The sequence below is a fragment of the Mesoplodon densirostris genome, chromosome 8 (genome assembly GCF_025265405.1).
Source record: "Mesoplodon densirostris isolate mMesDen1 chromosome 8, mMesDen1 primary haplotype, whole genome shotgun sequence".
Lineage (NCBI taxonomy): Eukaryota > Metazoa > Chordata > Mammalia > Artiodactyla > Ziphiidae > Mesoplodon > Mesoplodon densirostris.
The window spans coordinates 14113525-14133286 of record NC_082668.1 but is presented as its reverse complement, the minus strand read 5'-3'; the positions used below and the strand labels follow the sequence as shown (position 1 = coordinate 14133286).

The 19762-nt window shown below is 39.6% G+C and overlaps 1 protein-coding gene across 8 annotated transcripts in view; it reads right to left on the bottom strand.

The window, feature by feature from the left end:
* DOCK10 (dedicator of cytokinesis 10) overlaps positions 1-19762 on the bottom strand; it is a 288876-nt gene that overhangs the window by 44993 nt on the left and 224121 nt on the right. For all 8 annotated transcript variants that reach the window (XM_060107388.1, XM_060107385.1, XM_060107391.1 and 5 more), the window contains 5 exons: positions 18591-18660; positions 15155-15268; positions 10712-10783; positions 5203-5349; positions 481-564 (listed from right to left, as the gene is read on the bottom strand). In XM_060107388.1, the coding sequence (XP_059963371.1) occupies positions 481-564; positions 5203-5349; positions 10712-10783; positions 15155-15268; positions 18591-18660 (487 nt within the window). The remainder of the gene's footprint in view (positions 1-480; positions 565-5202; positions 5350-10711; positions 10784-15154; positions 15269-18590; positions 18661-19762) is intronic.

Sequence of the window (19762 nt, the reverse complement as noted above, 5' to 3'; positions counted from 1 at the left end):
GAACTGTTTTAAAAGGCTGCCTCTCATTGGTATAGAAATTATTATTATTATTATTATTATTTTTAAATTAATTAATTAATTTATTTATTTTTGGCTGTGTTGGGTCTTCATTTCTGTGCGAGGGCCTTCTCCAGCTGCGGCAAGTGGGGGCCACCCTTCATCGCAGCGCGCGGGCCCCCCACCGCTGTGGCCTCTCTTGTTGCGGAGCACAGGCTCCGGACGCACAGGCTCAGTGGCCATGGCCTACTAGGCCCAGCCGCTCCGCGGCATGTGGGATCCCCCCAGACCAGGGCTCGAACCCGTGACCCCTGCATTAGCAGGCAGATTCCCAACCACTGCACTACCAAGGAAGCCCTAGAAATTATTTTTTGATATGGATAATGGATAGGTTATTGTTTTAGACAGATATACACAGAGACCAGTTTATTTATTTATAATGCAGCAGTTTAGAAAGCAAGCACTCCTGTATGTGGTTCTTACCTTGGGATCACCAGAGGAGAACATGCTGACGTAACTGTTAACCGTCTTAAACACAAAACCCCGGTCCATAAACGTAAAGCAGCGCTAAAAAAGTAAAATTCTAAATTCAGACGTTTTTACTTTAAGGATCATTAAAGATGATTAAATATATTGAAGTAAAATAACACTTAACTAAATGTGCTGTATAATAAATGTCTTAAAAATCTCTGCAATATGTTTAAGCATTCATCCACATATGGCAACTAATTAAAATACTAGATACAGTACACACACCAGAAAGTTACAAACCCATATTTATCAATTTTATAAAACATCTCTTGGAGCTTTGCAATGAGCCCTTTCCTTTTAATATAGAAAGTTTTAGCTTTTACTTGTCTATTTTTTGAAACTACTTAGTTACATATTATTATTATTTTCTTTTAGTAATTCGATTCCATAATTCCTCAGGTGAAGAACCTTGCTGTGCAACATTGGGTAGGAACAGGGCAGAGACATGTCAGGAAAACCTTTTAAAATCTCACTGGCCAAAAGATTAATAAAAAAAATAAAATAAAATCTCACTGGCCTCCTTCAACAGAATAGCTTTTTTTTTCAGCCAAGGCAGCTTGAATTTGAAGAGTGAAGGTAAGAGATCCTGGGACTTCTATCAGTGGGCTGCTCACTGCCTCATTATTATGTTGTCAATCCCTCTTAACTGGAAAAACGAGAGCCTTAAACAGTAGGTAGGTTTGGAGGAGTCAGGAAAGCGTTCCAACTTGGTACAGCACCTGCTCTCTCTCCCAAAGACCCATGGCCATGTCACCAGTAACCAAGCTACAGTGGCCAATTACTGCACTGGAAAAGTGTGAAGTGGGCATGGACCATATTTACTGATGCAGTATCTTGGAGAGGCACTATAGCAGATTGGCATATGGGGTCATCACTGCGTGTGTGGGGGTTGCATTCTACCCAGCCACATGTGTGTGAGCATGCGTACTACATGAGAAAATTTCTCAGCTGCTACATCACTCAGCATAGAAGCCTTCTTTCTCGTCCAAAGAGCCCTGTATGGTCCATTGTACTGGTTTTGCATCCCTTAATCCCTCCTCAATTTTACAAACAAATCTCTTTTCTCAGAAAGGACTGAACATAAAATCTTGTTATAGGTAGTCTACCAAGTGGAAAGTCTTCTCCCACTGAAATACGGCTGTGTGTAAACATGAGCTTTTTTCTCTAATAACATTTTTCCAGTTGTTTGGTCATTTATATGTTTGTTTTGTTTCCTTTTCCATTTTTCTTTGTCTTCTTCTGAGTTTTTTTTTCATTACCTATTCATTACTGTGTTAACATACTGCTTCATTTATATTTTCATTTTCAATATGGATTTAAGTTCTTTCAATAACTCTCCCCTTAGAAAAAAGTAAATGGCTCCCATGTCCTCCCACCTCCCAAAAGAACAGTGAGGAAAGGTAGACAGCAGAGCATAATCATAAGTGCAGAACATGTAGAGCACCTATAAGGGGAGGATGGGAGGAAAAGAGGGCTTTTGTGTCTCCTGCACTATGCAGGCTCCCAGCTAGTGTGTCAAATCCTCCCAGGCTCTCCATCTGCAGAAGGAAGTCCTGACTGGTGACCCTTGGACTCTCCCCAATATGGAGCTCCCTTCCCAGAAGACCTCTGCTGTCTCTTTCCTGCTGGGAAGAAGCTTGTGTCTCACCTTGCAGAGAGAGGAAGACCATCCAGTATAACTGTGGGTTCTAGAAACTTCTCAAGAAACAGCAAGAGAAAAGAAGCCCTTTGGTGAAGACACAGGGCCCTTTGATTAGATAGAGAAGGGGTTGGTGAGTCCTGTCATTGAACAAGGGTAGTGGCAATTGCCACCTCCCAGGGACTACTGTAGCCAATCTGTGAGCTTCTGAAGGAGGCCTAACTCCATCACCCATGAATGGGGAAAGTGAGAAGAAGGCTGCTTACCCTGGGGATCTAGGAAAACTCACTTAAGAGTTTCTTGAGATTTAAGAAGACTTTCTATGTGGTAAACTTGTCATTCGCTTTCTAAGGGACAGTGAGGGAAAAGGAGGGGTCATTCCTAAGATACAAAGTCAGCAGAATAAGCCTTCTTCCTGCAGAGAGCTCTACTGCAGATCAAGCTTCATCAAATGTGTCTCTCCTGTCACCAGTCCCCTGTGTCTGGTCCAACCCAGCATCTTCTTAACCCAGGTGAAGAGGCTCTTCTGCTCATTGCTGAGGGGTGGAGGGACCTCTCTGCTTTTATTTTAAAATAATTTATGTTAATCTTCTATATGAGTAGAAAATAATTTATAACAGGCTCTGGTAAACTATGGCCCATGAGCCAAAACTGGCACACTGTCTGTTTTTCTAAAGAAAGTTTACTGACACAGCTACAGCCATTTGTTTATATATTGTCTATGGTGAATGGTCTATGGTTGTTTCTGTGTTACAGTTGCAGAGTTGGGTAGTTGTCACAGAGACTATATGTCCTGCAGAACTAAAAATATTTAATATTTGGCTCTTTATAGAAAACAATTTTGCAGATTCTTGATATAAAGGATAACTTATACTCTATCAGACTTTTTCTCAGTTTGGCTTAGTAAACTAAAAGCCAAATATTCTAAATTACATGCAAACATATATTTTTGTATATATGGCTGTTGTAATGAAAAAGTGTTTATTTTGTCTAATCAACTGTGAAAGTCACAGTTTTACTCTATAGATGGTTCAGTGATGAGTTATGAAATTCTAAATTGCAAAACACACCACCTGAGTGACTTTCCCTGTATATTTTACAAAACCTCTGGGCCCATCATTTCCTTTCCTTTGCCCCTGTGCTATGTATTAGCTTATGTACCACCCACAGCAACTTTTGCATAGATGAAGTTTCTAGAAAACATTTATTTATTCCACAAATACAGAACATTTAAGTAAAATAAAGTAGATATGAAGACTTTCCCTTTTCACTGACTTGCTTATCCATCTTTTTTTCATAATTGAACTATCATAGATGTTTCTTTAAACATAATTTGCTACCAAAGTCTGTTTTTTATATTAGATGATTTCCAAATGATTTCCAAATGCTAATTGAAATAAGGTAGAGATTAGTCAGATGAGCATCGTACAATGCTTGTATGATGGACTTTTATAATGTACAATATATTAAACGAATGTTTTCATTTATAAACTTCACATATAAGTATTGCTTTCAGTTTGCAGTTCATGGATCCACATATCTTATAGACTATATTTGTTTTATCTATTGTCAATCCATGCTTTTTCCCACAGATTTCACAACCACTGGTATCACCATTAGCTTTATACTTTGTGTCTTTTTTCATCTTGGACATTCATGTTAGACATTAGTTTATGTACCATCAGAAGCAATTTTGCATAAATGAGCTCCAAGGAAAACATATATTTATTCTAATAAGTACAGAGCATTTAAGCCAAAAAGGGTGGAAAAGAGGTCTTTTCCCTTTTTAAGAGACTTGCTTATGCAACATTTTTTTTTGGAATTTTGGGAAGAATATTGCAAATATTTCTTGAATGTAATTTGCTTACAAATCAGACAATGTGCCATTTATTTTCCAAATTTTCTTTTCCATCAAGCACTTCAAATAAACTGCTAGCAGAGTAATAAATTTTATTCTCATAGGTCTTAAAAACATGGTAGAAAACTAGAGTAATTTTTTTCTCCTTTACTCTTTTCCTCCTCAACTCTGACCATCCCTTTCTCTTTCTGAAGCAAGAAAAAAAGCAAAAATAAGAGGCAAAACAGTGAAGAAAAAGAAATACAAATGAGAACAAATGTAGTATGTAATTTGAAACTGCATTTAACACATTAAAAAAGAAATTAGACTGAATTAAAACTCACCAAAGACAACTTAAGCTAATTTTCCATCTACCTCCATAGCCTCTTAACTTTATGTTAGTAGTATTTATTTATAAATTCCCACACCTATCCAGTATGTTCTGGTGTCTACCACAAAGAAACAAGTGAAGAGGCTTCATCAATAGTCAATAGTTGGGCAAAAGAAGGAATAGAAGAAAAACATTATCTTTCTGGTTGAATGTATTATCTGTTAAATGATACACCATCATTCTACATTAGCTTTTCTTGGATTAAGCACATTTTTCTTCTCAATTCAATAGAAATGCTTGTAATTCAAAGAAATGATGCTAAATATATGTATGTATATATATATGTATATATATTCACTTTATGTTGCTCAATACTTTGATAATTTTCCTTTTATACGATTAATACACAATATTTTCATCATGTAAAAAGAGCCTAGAGGTAATATAACAAAAATGCTAAATTCCCCCAAATTTTCCCAAAGTGGCTATTTGGCATCACTGTTAGAGCTGTATCCAATCCAAAACATCACTTCAAGGGCAGAAAAGCCCAAGAGAATAATATTGTCACAGTGCAGCTTCTTTAAAAATCTCATTTTTCTCTTTAAAAATATTTAGAAGTACTACATTTGGCAACACTCAAGTAGATACTTTTCTTTAACCTTAGTTTTTGTTCTGTATGACTCCAAATTGGAAAAAATATCAAAAAGTATTTCAAGCAAGAAAGATGTATAGATGAAAGTATTCATCTAATCCTGGTAGTCTTGACTTTTCATCATACATGAAACTGTGACTTAAATTGACATTTAGAGTATCTCACACCCACTATCACGGAGGCTTGAATAGAACGGTGATCTTATATAATTGTACCTTAAGAAATCTGGCAACGCTGTGATTTGCCCTTCTTGTTTCTTCAAGTGAATCTTTGTTTTTCCAAATCATGTGGTCGGCTAGGGTCATGACAAGATTGTCCAATTCATTTTGGTAAGATTCAGGAAATCTTTGAGGTCGAGAAAGCTAAGGAAAGAATGGATCATTTCTTTATAATGTGACTTGTGAAATACTAAGCCTGGGAAACATAAACTGTAAGCCTTACTGCAAACAAAAAGTCTTTCTGAAAACTTGAAAGCAATAATAAAATAGAAGCCCTTTTAATTTCAAGGTCATGATTTTCATCATTTTCATTTAATGTTTCCTTCTATTTTGGCCAATAAATTTTTCACTTTTTCATTATAAATTATAAGATATATGAATTGCAGACTATTCAGACAATGTAGAAATGTAACTTTTTTTATAACCTCTTAATTCCCCTCCTTTCCCTCTCCTGAAATAACTACTATCAATGGTTTAATGACTATTATTCTAGATTTTCTTTGACTCACAGTTCTCTAATTTAAAAATCAATTATTTTGATTTTTTAAAACTAGGAATCCTCCAATAAACAGCTATAAGAAATCAGTGAATGAATAACTGAATGAGTACAGATATCAGTTTGTAATGTTCTCTAATAAGTAGTGAGTCCCAGCTAGTCTTTTTAAAACATTTATTTCAGATTTATTGAGTTATAGTTGACATATAAAATTATAAGATATTTAAAGCATACACTGTGGTGCTTTCATACACATACACATTGTGAAAGAATTCCACCCTCCACCCCTCATCTAGTTAATTAAGCCATCCATCAGCTCACATACATATTTTTGGGGAGAGAACATTTAAGTTCTACTCTCAGCAAATTTCAATTACACAATACAGTGTTATCAACTATAATCACCATGTTTTCCATTAGATGCTCAAACATTATTTATCTTATAGATGAAGGTTTGCACAAGCTAGTCTTAACTCAATGGTCCCAGCATATGCCACTGCAGGTGCCTGTGGGAATTCACAGTCAAGAAGCTTTTGCCACAAGATAAAAAGTGATTTGGCTGTGAGATTACATAACATACATTGAATAAGACTCTATAGGCCCCGAAAGACTGCCCTCAGTCCAGGAGTCCAACACCCCCCCCCATTTGAACTCCTGCACATAAAAGGAAAGTTTCAGGCAGCTGAGTTTTCCCATTTCAGTCTCTACTTGGTGAATTTACACAGCTTCTTTGCATGAGATAGGTAAGATTCATTCATCTTTACAAGTTGGCTTTAAAATTAGACTCGCATTTTCACTATAGACATAAACAGACAATTGAGAGGTAGACAGTGCCATATTCTCTCAAATTCTGAGCACCCAGCATTCCATGAGGCAAGAATAAAAACCATGGAGGCTAAAATTACAGGAACTGCATAGAACAAACAGTGATTAATTGTTGGACGCTTTTGCTGACTTGGACTGGCTTTTTTTTACGCCATTGTACTAGGACATGACTGTATAGGCATTTTGAGGATTTCATGGTTACCCCCCGTATATATTCAAAGCTTATTGTTGAAATCAAATTAAGTTAACAACAAATAAACCTAATGGATTTAATTGCAGACATCATTTTTCATCCTGCTCTGTGTACCTTGGGGAAATAAGGGTAAACAATTCACCTATGAAAGTAACAATTACTTTTTAGATAATCAAAGCACATTTGTAGTTTTCCTTTTTTCATTGTGTTAGTACTCCAAGATACATTAAACATATCAATGTCAGCATTTTCTTCACAGGGACATACAGTAATATCTTGGACTTTGATAATCCCTCTGTTCCTCCATCTTTTCTGCCTTCCTTTCAAACTCCCCTTGTAGCCTACTCCCACTCTTAACCCAAAGACATGCCAATCGGTAAACACATGAGTAATATTTTTAATTGTTCTCTGGAAGTCTATCCCAAGGGCTTGAGGCAGGAGAATTCCTGAGCTGGGGACGGTGGATTTTCTGTCTCAGGACAGGGGAGGAAGGGGAGTAAGATGGCAGCATGGTTGAATCCCAAGCTGCAGAGCTGGAACGCGTTGGAGAACCTGGGCTATGGTAGGCTGGAGGTCACAAGGATCAGGTACAGAATGCAGGGGCTGAATTTCAGGCATTTGGGAATTTCGTTAAGAACAAGAGGCTGATGGGAAACAAAAGGTGTAGCCAGTACAAGAAAACTTTAGCTACCAGAGCTCAGTGTTGAGAAGATATTCAGCACTTCCTAGTAAATAGGAGTTCGCCTTGGACAAGAAAGCAGGATTAGGGGAATCTGACTTCCTCACATCTCCTTGATGATGGAAGCTTTTTTTAATAGCAAAGAAAGCTATTCACTTCATAATTAAAAAATAAGAAAAGAAAATGCAAATAGCTTGGGAGATGTTTATTGTGAAAGCTTTCAAGTCAAATGATGGTATCTGGTCTTCTACTATCTGGTCTTCTACTGTGATAAATAGAGATGGTTAGAAAATTGGAAGGCCATGCACCTCTGGAAGAAAACCGGGTATGGTGATTGCTATGGAAGAGGGTAATGAAAAGGGAACTTGAATCAGTGAAGATAAACTCTTGTTTATGATGAGTTCCTTTATTCTTGGGCTGTTCATAAGGGTGTTTTGTGACCTATATATTTTAGCAGATACATACTGGTGGGAACTAAAGGATTTTAGTCCAATTTGTTCTTTTTACAGATGGGAGGACAGACTCTGAGATGTTTAGTGTCTCTTTTTTAAATCATCTAACATGTTAGTGACAGAGCAAGGATCACAGTGGTGAGGTTTCCTGATATAGCTTAAGAACAGAGAGATAGGAATCATTCTTAGCTTCATGTTAGATTTTCTCTTCCTCCCGGACAGGAGGCTCTTATCTCTGGAAGTAGAAGAGCAGACACAGATGAAAAGCAAACATAGGACTTAATAACTAAGAGTTATAGAATAGCAGAGATGATTAGATGTGCAGCCAAGGCAGGTCTGTTATGTTTATGTCAAGGCCATGTTTGGAAAGGCCTGAGGTCTGGAGGCATGGATGGGGCATGTGGATGGATGACCCAAGGATGGTGGCTTGGCAGACTCCCCTGAATCCTCAGTGCCCCATCCCTCTCTATTAAGAGTCAGCACTTCTCCTGGGTGGGAACACACTGCAAAGGTCTCTACCTGCAAGAGTCCAGGCAAACCCCTCAGGAGCTGTCCTTCCTCCTCTCCTGGAGCTCAGGTCATGAACTGGAATTAAACACCAGCTTAACTCAGCTGTGAACCTGCTGGGCCTAATAAGGTAAGGAAGAGCATATACCCCAGGGAGTTATAAGAATTAGTTAGCATGTACCAGAAGAAGCCACAGTGGGAGTACCACTGAGATTGGATGTTGAGTGTGTTTGACCAAGATGGCCAGAACACAAGAATGGATAAATTCAAATTCATTGACATAAGGGCACTTTGTCAGGACATGGGCTTAAATAAGACCTCAAGGGATGGACCACTCACTGTTAGTTGGCTCTTAGAATCCTGGAGATGGCTCATTTTAAGCAGAATGGAAATGCCTAGGTTGCCCTGGCAGATGAATGAGGAAGGAATAAAGAAGCAGATGAAGGTGGACATGTAGGAATGGAAATATGAGCCCAGAAGACCCACTATCCACCAAGGCCATCAGGAAGGTACTGGGGACCGACATCCCTAAGACCGTTCGGTGGTGTCTCCCATCTGCAGGTGAGAGAGGCAGTCACAGTGCTGGCTCACTAATAGTCATGAGGATGAAGGTCATCAATATAACAGAGGCCATGTGATTGCACCTAATCTCCAGGGGCCAGGGGGTTACGATTACCAAAACAAATGGCAAATCTGGAGAGCAGTCAAGGGGGCTTGACTCTCAGGGAGCTACAGAGCTGATTAATGACATGTTGGAAGCCCTAGGGACGAGACAATCAGCAGCCAACAATGGCGATGCTTAATGTCCACCAAGAAGGCAAGGCTGGACAATCAGGAGATGAGGATGTTTGTTCCAGTAAATAGACATGAATCCTCTCTCTGTTCTTGGATCTCAGTCAATTTTCAGATCTGGTACATATTGACTGAAGAGGAGGCAGGGTCCCTAAAGAAAGCCCCCTACAGACCTTTGATAAGTACATACTGTAATGATTCTACCAGTCCTTCTCCAAAGGCTTTCCTCAGGTGACTATACTAGGTGGAGGGGAATATTCATATATTTCAAGAACTATTGGCCAGAAGATCTGAGTTGATACTGCCATCTGGAGACCAAAACACCACCATGTCCACCCCATTTAGAGTGGAAACTCACAGGATTAATAAAGTTGCCCTGCCTAAAGTTCTGTTAGCAGAGAGTCCACTGGGTTCAAAAATCCACCAAACAGTCATTTACCTGGTCCAAATGTATAATTTGTATTGACATAATTAGCATCTAGAGTAACCACACACTGGATGCTTGACCTGTGGAGCTATCCTGGTGGAGAAGGCCAAGTGTAAGCCTCTGACACTGCCCCTCCCCAGCCAAGAGTGTAAATGGAGACAATATTGCTATTCACCACCATTCCCACCCCATGCAATATTGTTCTGATTCAGTCTCCCAGTGAGGGAGGGGTAAGAGTCAGAGGTTTCCCCTCAGTCTTACCCACAGTGAGGACAAGAGAAATACGTGTGAAACTCAGGCAATCCACTTGGGTGCTTCTTGATACTCCCTACCCAATTGTAACTATAAATGGTCTGAGTAGAGTATGACTCCCAGAGGCTGAGACCACCTTGGACCACTCTGGAATGAGGGTCTGGGTCACAACACAGTAAGTCACCAAGATCTTCAGAGCTGCTGGCTGAGGGTGAGGGCAATCTAGAATGGATGGTAGAGGAGGGAGGTGATGAGAACTGCACGGGGTTCCGAGACCAACTATAGTAACAGGGGCTACAGTTAATCCCACTAGCCTCCCTTTTGTACGTTTCCTTTCAGGAAGGAGAGGCCCATGGGAACTGTGGAGGAGAAGATTCATAATCATATGTGAAAGGTAGTGTAAGCTGTGGACTGTGGACCACGGGTGGCAGTCGAAGATGTGCATAGCTCAGATACTCCCTTGAGAAAAAGTCTACTGGGATGAATGAAATAACTACGAAGCCTTTGGGACCCACTCAAGAGTTCATGCCAAGGCCACGTTCTCTCCGGCTGCTCTGAGTAATTACTGAGCTTGCAGTGGTAATGGAGCCAGGCCATCTGCCTGATGCAGGACTTTTCTCATGAACATTCTTTGCTCTCAGACAGCCCATTGGCCCACCTACAACTTTCTCACTGCAAGCCTCTTTCTAGCCGATCCTCCTTCCTTTGGCATCTCCATTCACAGGTGTCAGAACTTCCTAGTCCTTTTGCCTGTCCCTTTATCCTTTGTAGTCATTTTTGTACTTCTAATCTTGTCCTGGCATCTGCTTCTGAAGGACCTATACTGATACACACAATCATGTCTCACATTTGTTGGATGCTATTCCATTACCTATGAACGTACCTGAATTTTATTTGTGTCAATCAAGTGCTGTGCCATGGATTTTAGGATAATTGCAAAGAAGAACCAGGAATGCTGTTAGGAAAAGAAAAGACAACCAGAAATTTATCATCTTATAGCAAAATAATGATAATTCCATTCTTCACAACATGTAATTTTATAAAACCTTTATCTTAAAATGTATTCTTTGAAATTAAGTGCATCAGAACGATAGTATATTCTCCATTATGTTAGGATCATCCTTAGCAAAGTTCTAATGGTAAAAGTAAATACCAGATATTTCTGTTCCTCAGTCATCTCAAAGACTGTTTAAACTAAAACAAGATACTGGTTTGCTAGACATGGCTGAGTAGACAGTAGTCTTATGAAATACTTATTCATTGGGCATTCTATCTGTTATACTTAGTTAAAAAAACTAAGTAAAACTTTTTTACCTTAAAATATGGTGTAGCAGACCCACCCCTAACATTGCCAGGGATAGAGGCAAGAGTGAAAATGGAAGCCACGTGTGAAAATATCTAAAAGTTCAAAGTCAAGTTAACAGAGTCTTAAATAACATATATTGGATCCTCCTATCTTGACAAATATAACTTCATGACAACTTGGAATGCTGTCCCAGAACGTGGGGCCCAACCCCTCTTCTCACCTGAGGCTCTGCCCTACACTGAGGGGCCTGGGGCACCTGGGTGACTGTCCAGCCTGCAAATCCAGGTGTTGCCCACAAACTGGTCCCTCTCTCCCACCAAACACTGCTCCCACCTTGGGTCTTGGGTTACACTCCAGATTTTCCCTCTGAAGAATGGACTTAGGAAAGAGATCTAAGCATGCCCAGGAATAAACCTATAAACCCTTTAGGTAGGGGCTCCTGGGGATTCTTATAGGTCCTGAAGAGGCGGTAGGGGCTCCCAGGAGCATTGCTCTTGGCTCTTCTCATACTTTTTCTTATGAGAAGGGGTGCATTTGGAGAAGATCAAAGCATATTCAAGAGTGGAGGCCCCTCTTTCTTGGATCTAAGGGTCTTACTTAACCCAGATACAAAAAATATATATCACATACTGTGTACACTTACAAAGAATACACTTCCCTGAGCCTCTTCCCTTCCCAGCCTCTCCAGCACAGATAACAATTTTGAATTTTGTGCTCATCACTCCCTTGCTTTCCTTCATAATTTTGCTATCAATATCATACATTGAAGTAATATTCAGTTTTGCCTGCCACTGAACTTTAAATAAATGGAATCATCCTGTATGTATTCTCTTGTGATTGCCTTTTCATTCAACAAATTCTTTTCTGAGGTTTATTTATGTGGAGCTAGGTAGCTGGGGGTCCTCTATTGTCACCGCATCACATATATAATCCCAATTTACCTATCTGCTCTACTGTGGATGGGCATCTGAACTATATCCAATTTTAGGCTGATACCAACCACGCTGTTAAGAACTTTTGAGTTCCGGGTTCTAACGTTGGAAGATTGACTGAGATGAGGAAGAAAGGACGTTTAAGCTCTAAAGGGGCAGCTCTGGCTTAAAAAGGGGGTCATTCCTTAGTAAACTTGATATTGGAAGTGAAATTCATGCTGTTGGGAATATTTAATTAACACAAGGCACCCCACCTTGTCCTAAATAATATTTTTAACCACCATGCCAAATGTTCTAACATTTGTCTCTTGAGTTAACTGACACCTGTCCCTCTCCACCCCTCAGCACTCAGCCCCACCTACACTATTTACCTTGAATCCACCAGGACTAATCCCATTGAGCCTCTTGCCTCTGTTCACGTCTGATGACAGAAGAAGCCTCACTCGTCTCCTGCCCTCTGGTCTCTGGAGGTGTTGCACATCCCCTTGTGTATCTCACTGCTTCTCATCTCCTGAAACCCACCCACCATACCTTTGGTCTGGAACACATGGTCCATCACCAATAAAATCTCCTGAAGATGGAACTTCTCCTCCAAACATTCCCTTTGCCTTGTCTTTTAACTGAACACTGACTCTCCCCAGAGGACCCTGCTGGAGAGGGTGTGGAGAGAAGGGAACCCTCCTACACTGTTGGTGGGACTGTAAATTGGTACAGTCACTATGGAGAACAGTATGGAGGTTCCTTAAAAAACTACAAATAGAACTACCATCTGATCCAGCAATCCCACTCCTTGGCATATATCTGGAGAAGAACATGGTTCAAAAGGATACATGCACCCCAATGTTCATTGCAGCACTGTCTACTATAGCCAAGACATGGAAGCAACCTAAATGCCCACTGACAGGCGAATGGATGAAGAAGATGTGGTACATGTATACAGTGGGATATTATGCAGCCATTAAAAAGATGAAATGATGCCATTTGTGGCAACATGGATGCTAGGCAGGCAGCCTTCTTCAGCAGCCTCATCTCCTCTTTCACCCCACTACAGTCTATTCTCTAAGCAGCCATCAGAGCGATCCTTTTGAACCGAGATCAGCTTAAGTCACTCCTCCACTCAAAGTCTTCTGACCAGTTTCTCTCTGAGTGGAAGCCAAAACCCTTGCAATGGCCCACAGGCCTTACATTACCTGCCAAACCTCCCGCTGCCTCTCTGACTTCAACTTGCCTCTGCTTTTCTTTTTTTTTTTGCCTCCGCTTTTCTTTGCTCACGTGGCTTCAGCCACATTGGCCTCCCTGCCCTCTTTCAGACATATCCACTAGGTACGCTGATGCCTTACAAGGTTATACAGGTCTTCCCCTCTACCTTTTTTTTTTCGAAATATAGCTGACTTAACAATGTTATATTAGTTTCAGGTGCACAACATAATGATGCAATATTTTTATAGATTGTACTCCATATAAGGTTATTATAAAAATATTGGCGATATACCCTGCGCTCTACATTACATCCTTGTAACTTATTTTATACCTAACAGTTTGTACCTGTTAATCCCCTTCACTTATTTTTCCCCTCCCCCAACTCCTCTCCCATCTCAGAACCACTAGTTAGTTCTCTGTATCAGTGAGTCTGTTTCTGTTTTGTTATATTCACTTGTTTGTTTTACTTTTTAGATTCCACATATAAGTGAATGAAATTTTGCTATTTGTGACATCATGGATGAACTCGGAGGGTATTATGCTTAGTGAAATAAGTCAGACAAAGATAAATACGGTATGTTTTCCCCTCTATCTTTAATGTTCTACCCTAAACATCTTCAGCTCCCTCACTTTCTTCACATTTTTTGCTGAGGTATTACCTTCTCCATGAGCTCTACCTTGACCATTCTATTTAAAACTGCAAACCTCACCCTGCATACTCAGGACTCCCCATTCCATTTACCTGCTCGACATTTTCTTTTCCTAGGCTACTTCTCACCTCCAAACGTACAATTTAATTAACTTTGCTATTACGTGTGTCATTTACTGTTTTTATCCCGCAGTAGAATGTAAGCTTCCCAAGGGCAGAGATCTTTATTCTATTCTCTAAATGCATTCCAAATGCCTAGGATGGTGAGGATGGTGCTTGTCACAAGGAAGGCACTTGGAACATACTTGTTGGATAAACTGAATGAATATACTCATACGGCTAATTTAAATTTAAACAAACAAACTGCTTGGCCTAGGAAAATTTGATTTTAGTGAACTCCTGCTGATGCTTATTGATCCAGCCTTCAGCCTCCCCTTCTAGCTACTTACTAATCAATCATCTATCTGTCAAGTCATGATAGATAATTAATTTAGCAGCGGACTGAATTCACAAGTCTATAAGTTACATCTTTATCAGCTTCTCACCATCTCTTCTTATATTACTACAAATGCATGTGTTTCAACTTTTGGGGGTCAAAGAGTGGCTGTTTCTCTGCCTCTTCTCTGCTGTCAGTATATTCATTACTACATCATTAATCCTTTTGTTGGTAGTTTTCCTCTTACTGTGCCTGAAAACCCAATAAACTTTATTTTGGGTACACTTAGCATTTTTGAATGTTTTGGGTCATTCTTAATAGTCATTCATTCTGCCTTTAGGCCAAAGGACTGAACTTGAGTCCATTCTACTTGTTAAAATGATCTGTTCTCTTGACACGGATCTCTTTTTCTTAATAGGTTCATATGTTACCATTTCAACATGAAGCTTATACCAGAAACTATTAGAGAAATGATCTATAAAAATCAATGAATCCAGGGTTTCCCTGGTGGCACAGTGGTTGAGAGTCCGCCTGCCGATGCAGGGGACACGGGTTCGTGCTCCGGTCTGGGAAGATCCCACATGCCGCAGAGTGGCTAGGCCCGTGAGCCATGGCTGCTGAGCCTCCGCGTCCGGAGCCTGTGCTCTGCAGTGGGAGAGGCCACAACAGTGAGAGGCCCGTGTACCGCAAAAAAAAAAAAAAAAAAAAAAAAAAAAAAAAAAAAAAAAAAATCAATGAATCCTATCACCTTTAGGGTTGAGTGTAAGCCATCCCAATGAAAGGACCGTCTTTAAATTCTTTACCTTCAGGACATGCTTGACTGTTGTGGAGTCATTTGATTGCAAAAGACCAGTCACATTTTTAACCAGTTCCTCATGTATAGTTCTCTCCTTGCATGCTGTGGTCTTGAACACAAACTGAAGAAAATCCAAAAAGTGAAAAAAGTTAAATACTTAAAAACAAAGCATCAAAAATTACATTCCAAGAATAACTCATGTCTCAAAATTATCTGCTCATGCCAGATTTTGTCATGAAATAAATGAAGGCCCAATGATAAGTGTAATACACACCTGCTCTTATTGAGGGCTTTGCACTGGTAGAGCCTTGCTCACCTAAGTTCTCCTTGAAACGTTCTTTGTAGAAATCACAAAGAAGATCAGAGAGCAATTTAGAGGGTTCAAGGAAACATGGAGGGCTTTGACCCACCTACTTAGGATACATTTCCCCTTCTCCTTCCTTCCACTGGCAACAGGTGGGTGGCATGGTAGCATTTCTTCATCCTGAAAGGGTAGAGCACCCACTCAAATAGCCAAGTGGGGAAGCAGGCACCTTCCAGAGGCCAGCAGGTGAGCTGCCCACAAGCCCAGGGTCCACTACCATCTCATGCTGAGACATGGCAACCAACAGGTTCATAATAACTGGCCATCAGTAAGATAACTAATGCTTCTCGCTTTTTTTTCTTAAAAGATTGGTGTTGGCATTCACCACTGAGTGCATGTCATGGTTTAGTTTTCCATATTTCTTCATATATTTTAAGTATCAATTCATGCACGTATATTTAAAATACAAAATGCTTATTACTGAATTATAATATTTTACTTATGAGTTGGGCTTGCCTCAAGGAAGGTCATTTCTTCATAATATTCAAAATTTGGACTTCACTACAGTCAAGGATGAAGGCAGGCAAGAAACAAAGCAGAGGCGCTTTGCATTTGGGTCTATAATTATTTCTTTGAACTTCATAGGCCATTGACATCTAAATCATTCTGATGGGGCCTAACTTCTCCATGCTCATCCCAAAGGAGAAAAACAAGGCTAAGAAATGCATGAAACTAGCTAAAATCAAGAGTAGTATGATTTTCCCCCTCATGGATTATGACTCATATGAGGGAAATGTCATCAACTGTCTAATCCCATGCCCAGTAATTTAGCCCCAAGGGCATTTTGACTAGCTCTGAAATTTAAAAAATTTTGGCTAGACCATATCAGTCCTACAAATTGCTGTAAACCATGGAATTTAATTAGATTGACCTTAGGTATACATTTTTGAAAAAGACATGGTGTATGTGTGCATTTTGGATATCGTAGATGGAGTGAGTTAGCAGCATTTAGCACCACTGAACTTGAAATGGTGTTTAGATTACTTCTGAATAGGTTTGAATTATATCAGCTATCCCATCTTTCAAGGACATCAAAGCACGTATTGGTACCAGTTTTCATTATATTCTTAAGTGTGGGGCTTAATGTACTACAAAATAATTTTTTCCACCACTGGTAAAAAAAAAAATCATACTCCTTGGTCAAGGTCAGGTTGTCAGCCATGTACTGCAGCAGGAGTCAAATCACAGAGTCATAGCCCTAGTTATTCATATGGTCTCCCCCATCTCACTTCACAGAGGAGAAAAATGAGGCTCAGAGAGGTTGATTGCTCCAAGTTAACTCTTTAACTTTAACTAGAATCTAGTTTTCCATTTGCTACTTTAATGTTCTTTCCAGAGTAAAATTCCAGTTGGTTATATTTATTCAGCTGTATTTGTTTTAGATATATGAAATTATGTTATATCTTTAGGAATTTTTATCAGCTTGAAATTCCACATAGGTGTATTTCTAGATTTGAACCACTTCAAAGCAAACTAAATACACAGCTTCTTACATTACAAAATCAAAAGGTCTCATCAGGATATTTCAAACATCCTGCTTAAAAATAAAGACCTTTCCAGGGTGCATTTCCAGGACAATGCTCCAAGAACATCACAGATAACATCTGAGAGCTGATTTAAGGCTCTCATCAGGAACTAGCCTTGGCTGTCACAAAAATAACCACAACATCAGTGGGTTCTCAATGCAATTTTCAGTGATTCCATTGGAACAAGGTAAATAATATGTGTGTGGAAAAGGAGATGACTTTGTGTAATAAGGATTGGGGAATTTTTTTTCTTCTCAGCCTCTTTGGCAATTGAAATGGAAAACTGGGGTAAGTGTCGAGAGAATGAAAATTCTATAGATTTCTGTTGAACAGTAAAGTCTTCAATATGCTATAAAAGTAAGTTATGATTCTGTCTTAGAGAGCAAACTAAAAAGGCATTTGTAGGTGGAACTGGCCTTCTGCAGTTGAATTGTAGATCTTATTGGGTAAAATTTTGCCGTAGGGAAATTATTGTGAAGAAACTATTTTTGGCATATGGGCTATTTTAAGGAATGGCACACACTCATACTTAGATATTTGGGAAGGCATCTAACATTTCTGACAGGTAGAAAACATGTAAATATAAAACTGTAATGAGAAAAATTCCTCACTGATGGCATCTCAGAAGGGTTCACTCCAGAATAAAATTTCTAGTTATTTCCTTTTGCAGGAGCATTTCTGTCACAGAAGATGCCAAATTCTTCTCTAGTCATCTTTCTAGACATCTAAAACATATGGATAAATGTCTATCTATATATTAATGGATATATCTTTTAATAAAAAGGTCTATGTCTCTTAAAGATACAATCTGTGCATAAATATTGAAATTTAGGTCCTCTATGCATCATAAAGGAATATAAGGTACTTTCATTTATGTCTGGATGGATTTTTTCTCTTCACTCAAGAAGATGACTTTTAGGTTGGAACTAGAATGTGCAAACATCATCACAAGTTCACTGGCATTAAGTCACAGGCCAACTGAAAATGAGAATATAAACATATCCAAGTGAACATCTGACGAAGGCCACTGGAGGAAGCAGTGCACACTGATGGGATGGGCTAGTGGTTCATGCCAGAGGATAAAGGACTTAACATACCAGAAGCAGGTACAAATATACAGTAACTGGCAAAATGAAATAATGCCTGAGAAAACAATAAAAAGAGCTAAGAAAACATTACAGAAGAAACATAGCGCATTCAACAAACCAACAGGAAACATCTTCCTTAAATTTATAGAGGAATTTCATTTATTTGTAATGTTGACTTCAAAGGACAATACTTTAGTTTTCTCCTCTCTTTCTTTGCTCTCTCTCCCCATATAAATATTCATTTGCATATATACACATTATTTATACATTTATACATTGAAACAATACATTGAGCCCATCAATGCAAAAAGAAGGGATTCTAAGTAGCTAAGGGGAATGTCTGATACGACTGTGGTAGGCACCGTCTAGCTAAAGGGGGAAACTTCCCATTTGTTGCAGACAGGAAATGAGAAAAGCCACACAGCGCAAGGGGATATGACCAATGCCCAGGCGGCAATTTTGTACCTTAATATAGGACTGGATGCAGTGGTCCAGCTGCTCCTCATGGCACTTGGTCACGATGTCAGTCAGAACCCTGGAAAAGCAATGCTGTTCAGTGGACTTTCTGGAGAAGGCAGGAAAATACCACTTGGTTTGTCACTGGAGTGCTTGGTAAACTGGGTTCTTAATCGTTGTTGAATGAATGAATGAACCAATTTCAGACTCTCCCCGCCCCCCTTATCCCCCAATACTGGGTGTTTAACATCTACAATACCCGTTAGCCATTTCCAACCATGAAATCTCTAAACACTACAATATAAGTAATGTATTATGGCTGCAATACCATACTGGAGACATTTTTGCCCAAGTTGTATGTGCTATTATGGTCTATGTGTTTGCTGACATTGTTTTCTTGGAAAAAGGATCATTTTTAGTACCTTATTAAAACTTCTTTAACCTCCAACTATCATGTTCCACTTTAAAAGGGCTTGTCTTCCAACCTAGAGGTGTTATATACATGCTTTTGGAAAAACTAATGAGTTTAAAATGCAGGTTTTTGGGTTTTCCCTCTTAGCTGGGTCAGGGTTTCCAGTAGCAGTTGTGGTATGGGTTGATTTCTTCACATTAATACTTCCAGTTACTCCACGGCTGTAGGGCTTAGGAACAGCCCAGAATTTCAACAGATCTATCTGCTGAAATACTTAGGAGTTTTGCCAACACAGATGCATATACTCATGTTGAAAAAGGCATAACTTGAAGGTACAGTTGGGAACTTCTAATCTGGCTACAGAACTGCCTGATTGTAGAACTGTTAGAGATACTTTATTCTAGAGCTTCAGAGCTTTACTTTAAAAATGACGCTAAAGGGGACTTCCCTGGTGGTGCAGTGGTTAAGAATCTGCCTGCCAGTGCAGGGGACACGGGTTCGAGCCTTGGTCCGGGAAGATCCTGCATGTCATTGAGCAGCTAAGCCTGTGCAGTACGACTACTGAGCCTGCACTCTAGAGCCCGCGAGCCACAACTACTGAGCCCACGTGCCCTACTGAAGCCGGTGCGCCTAGAGCCCATGCTCTGCAAAAAGAGAAGCCATAGCAATGAGAAGCCTGTGTACTGCAACGAAGAGTAGACCCCATTCGCTGCAACTAGAGAAAGTCTGCGTGCAGCAATGAAGACCCAATGCAGCCAAACAAACAAAC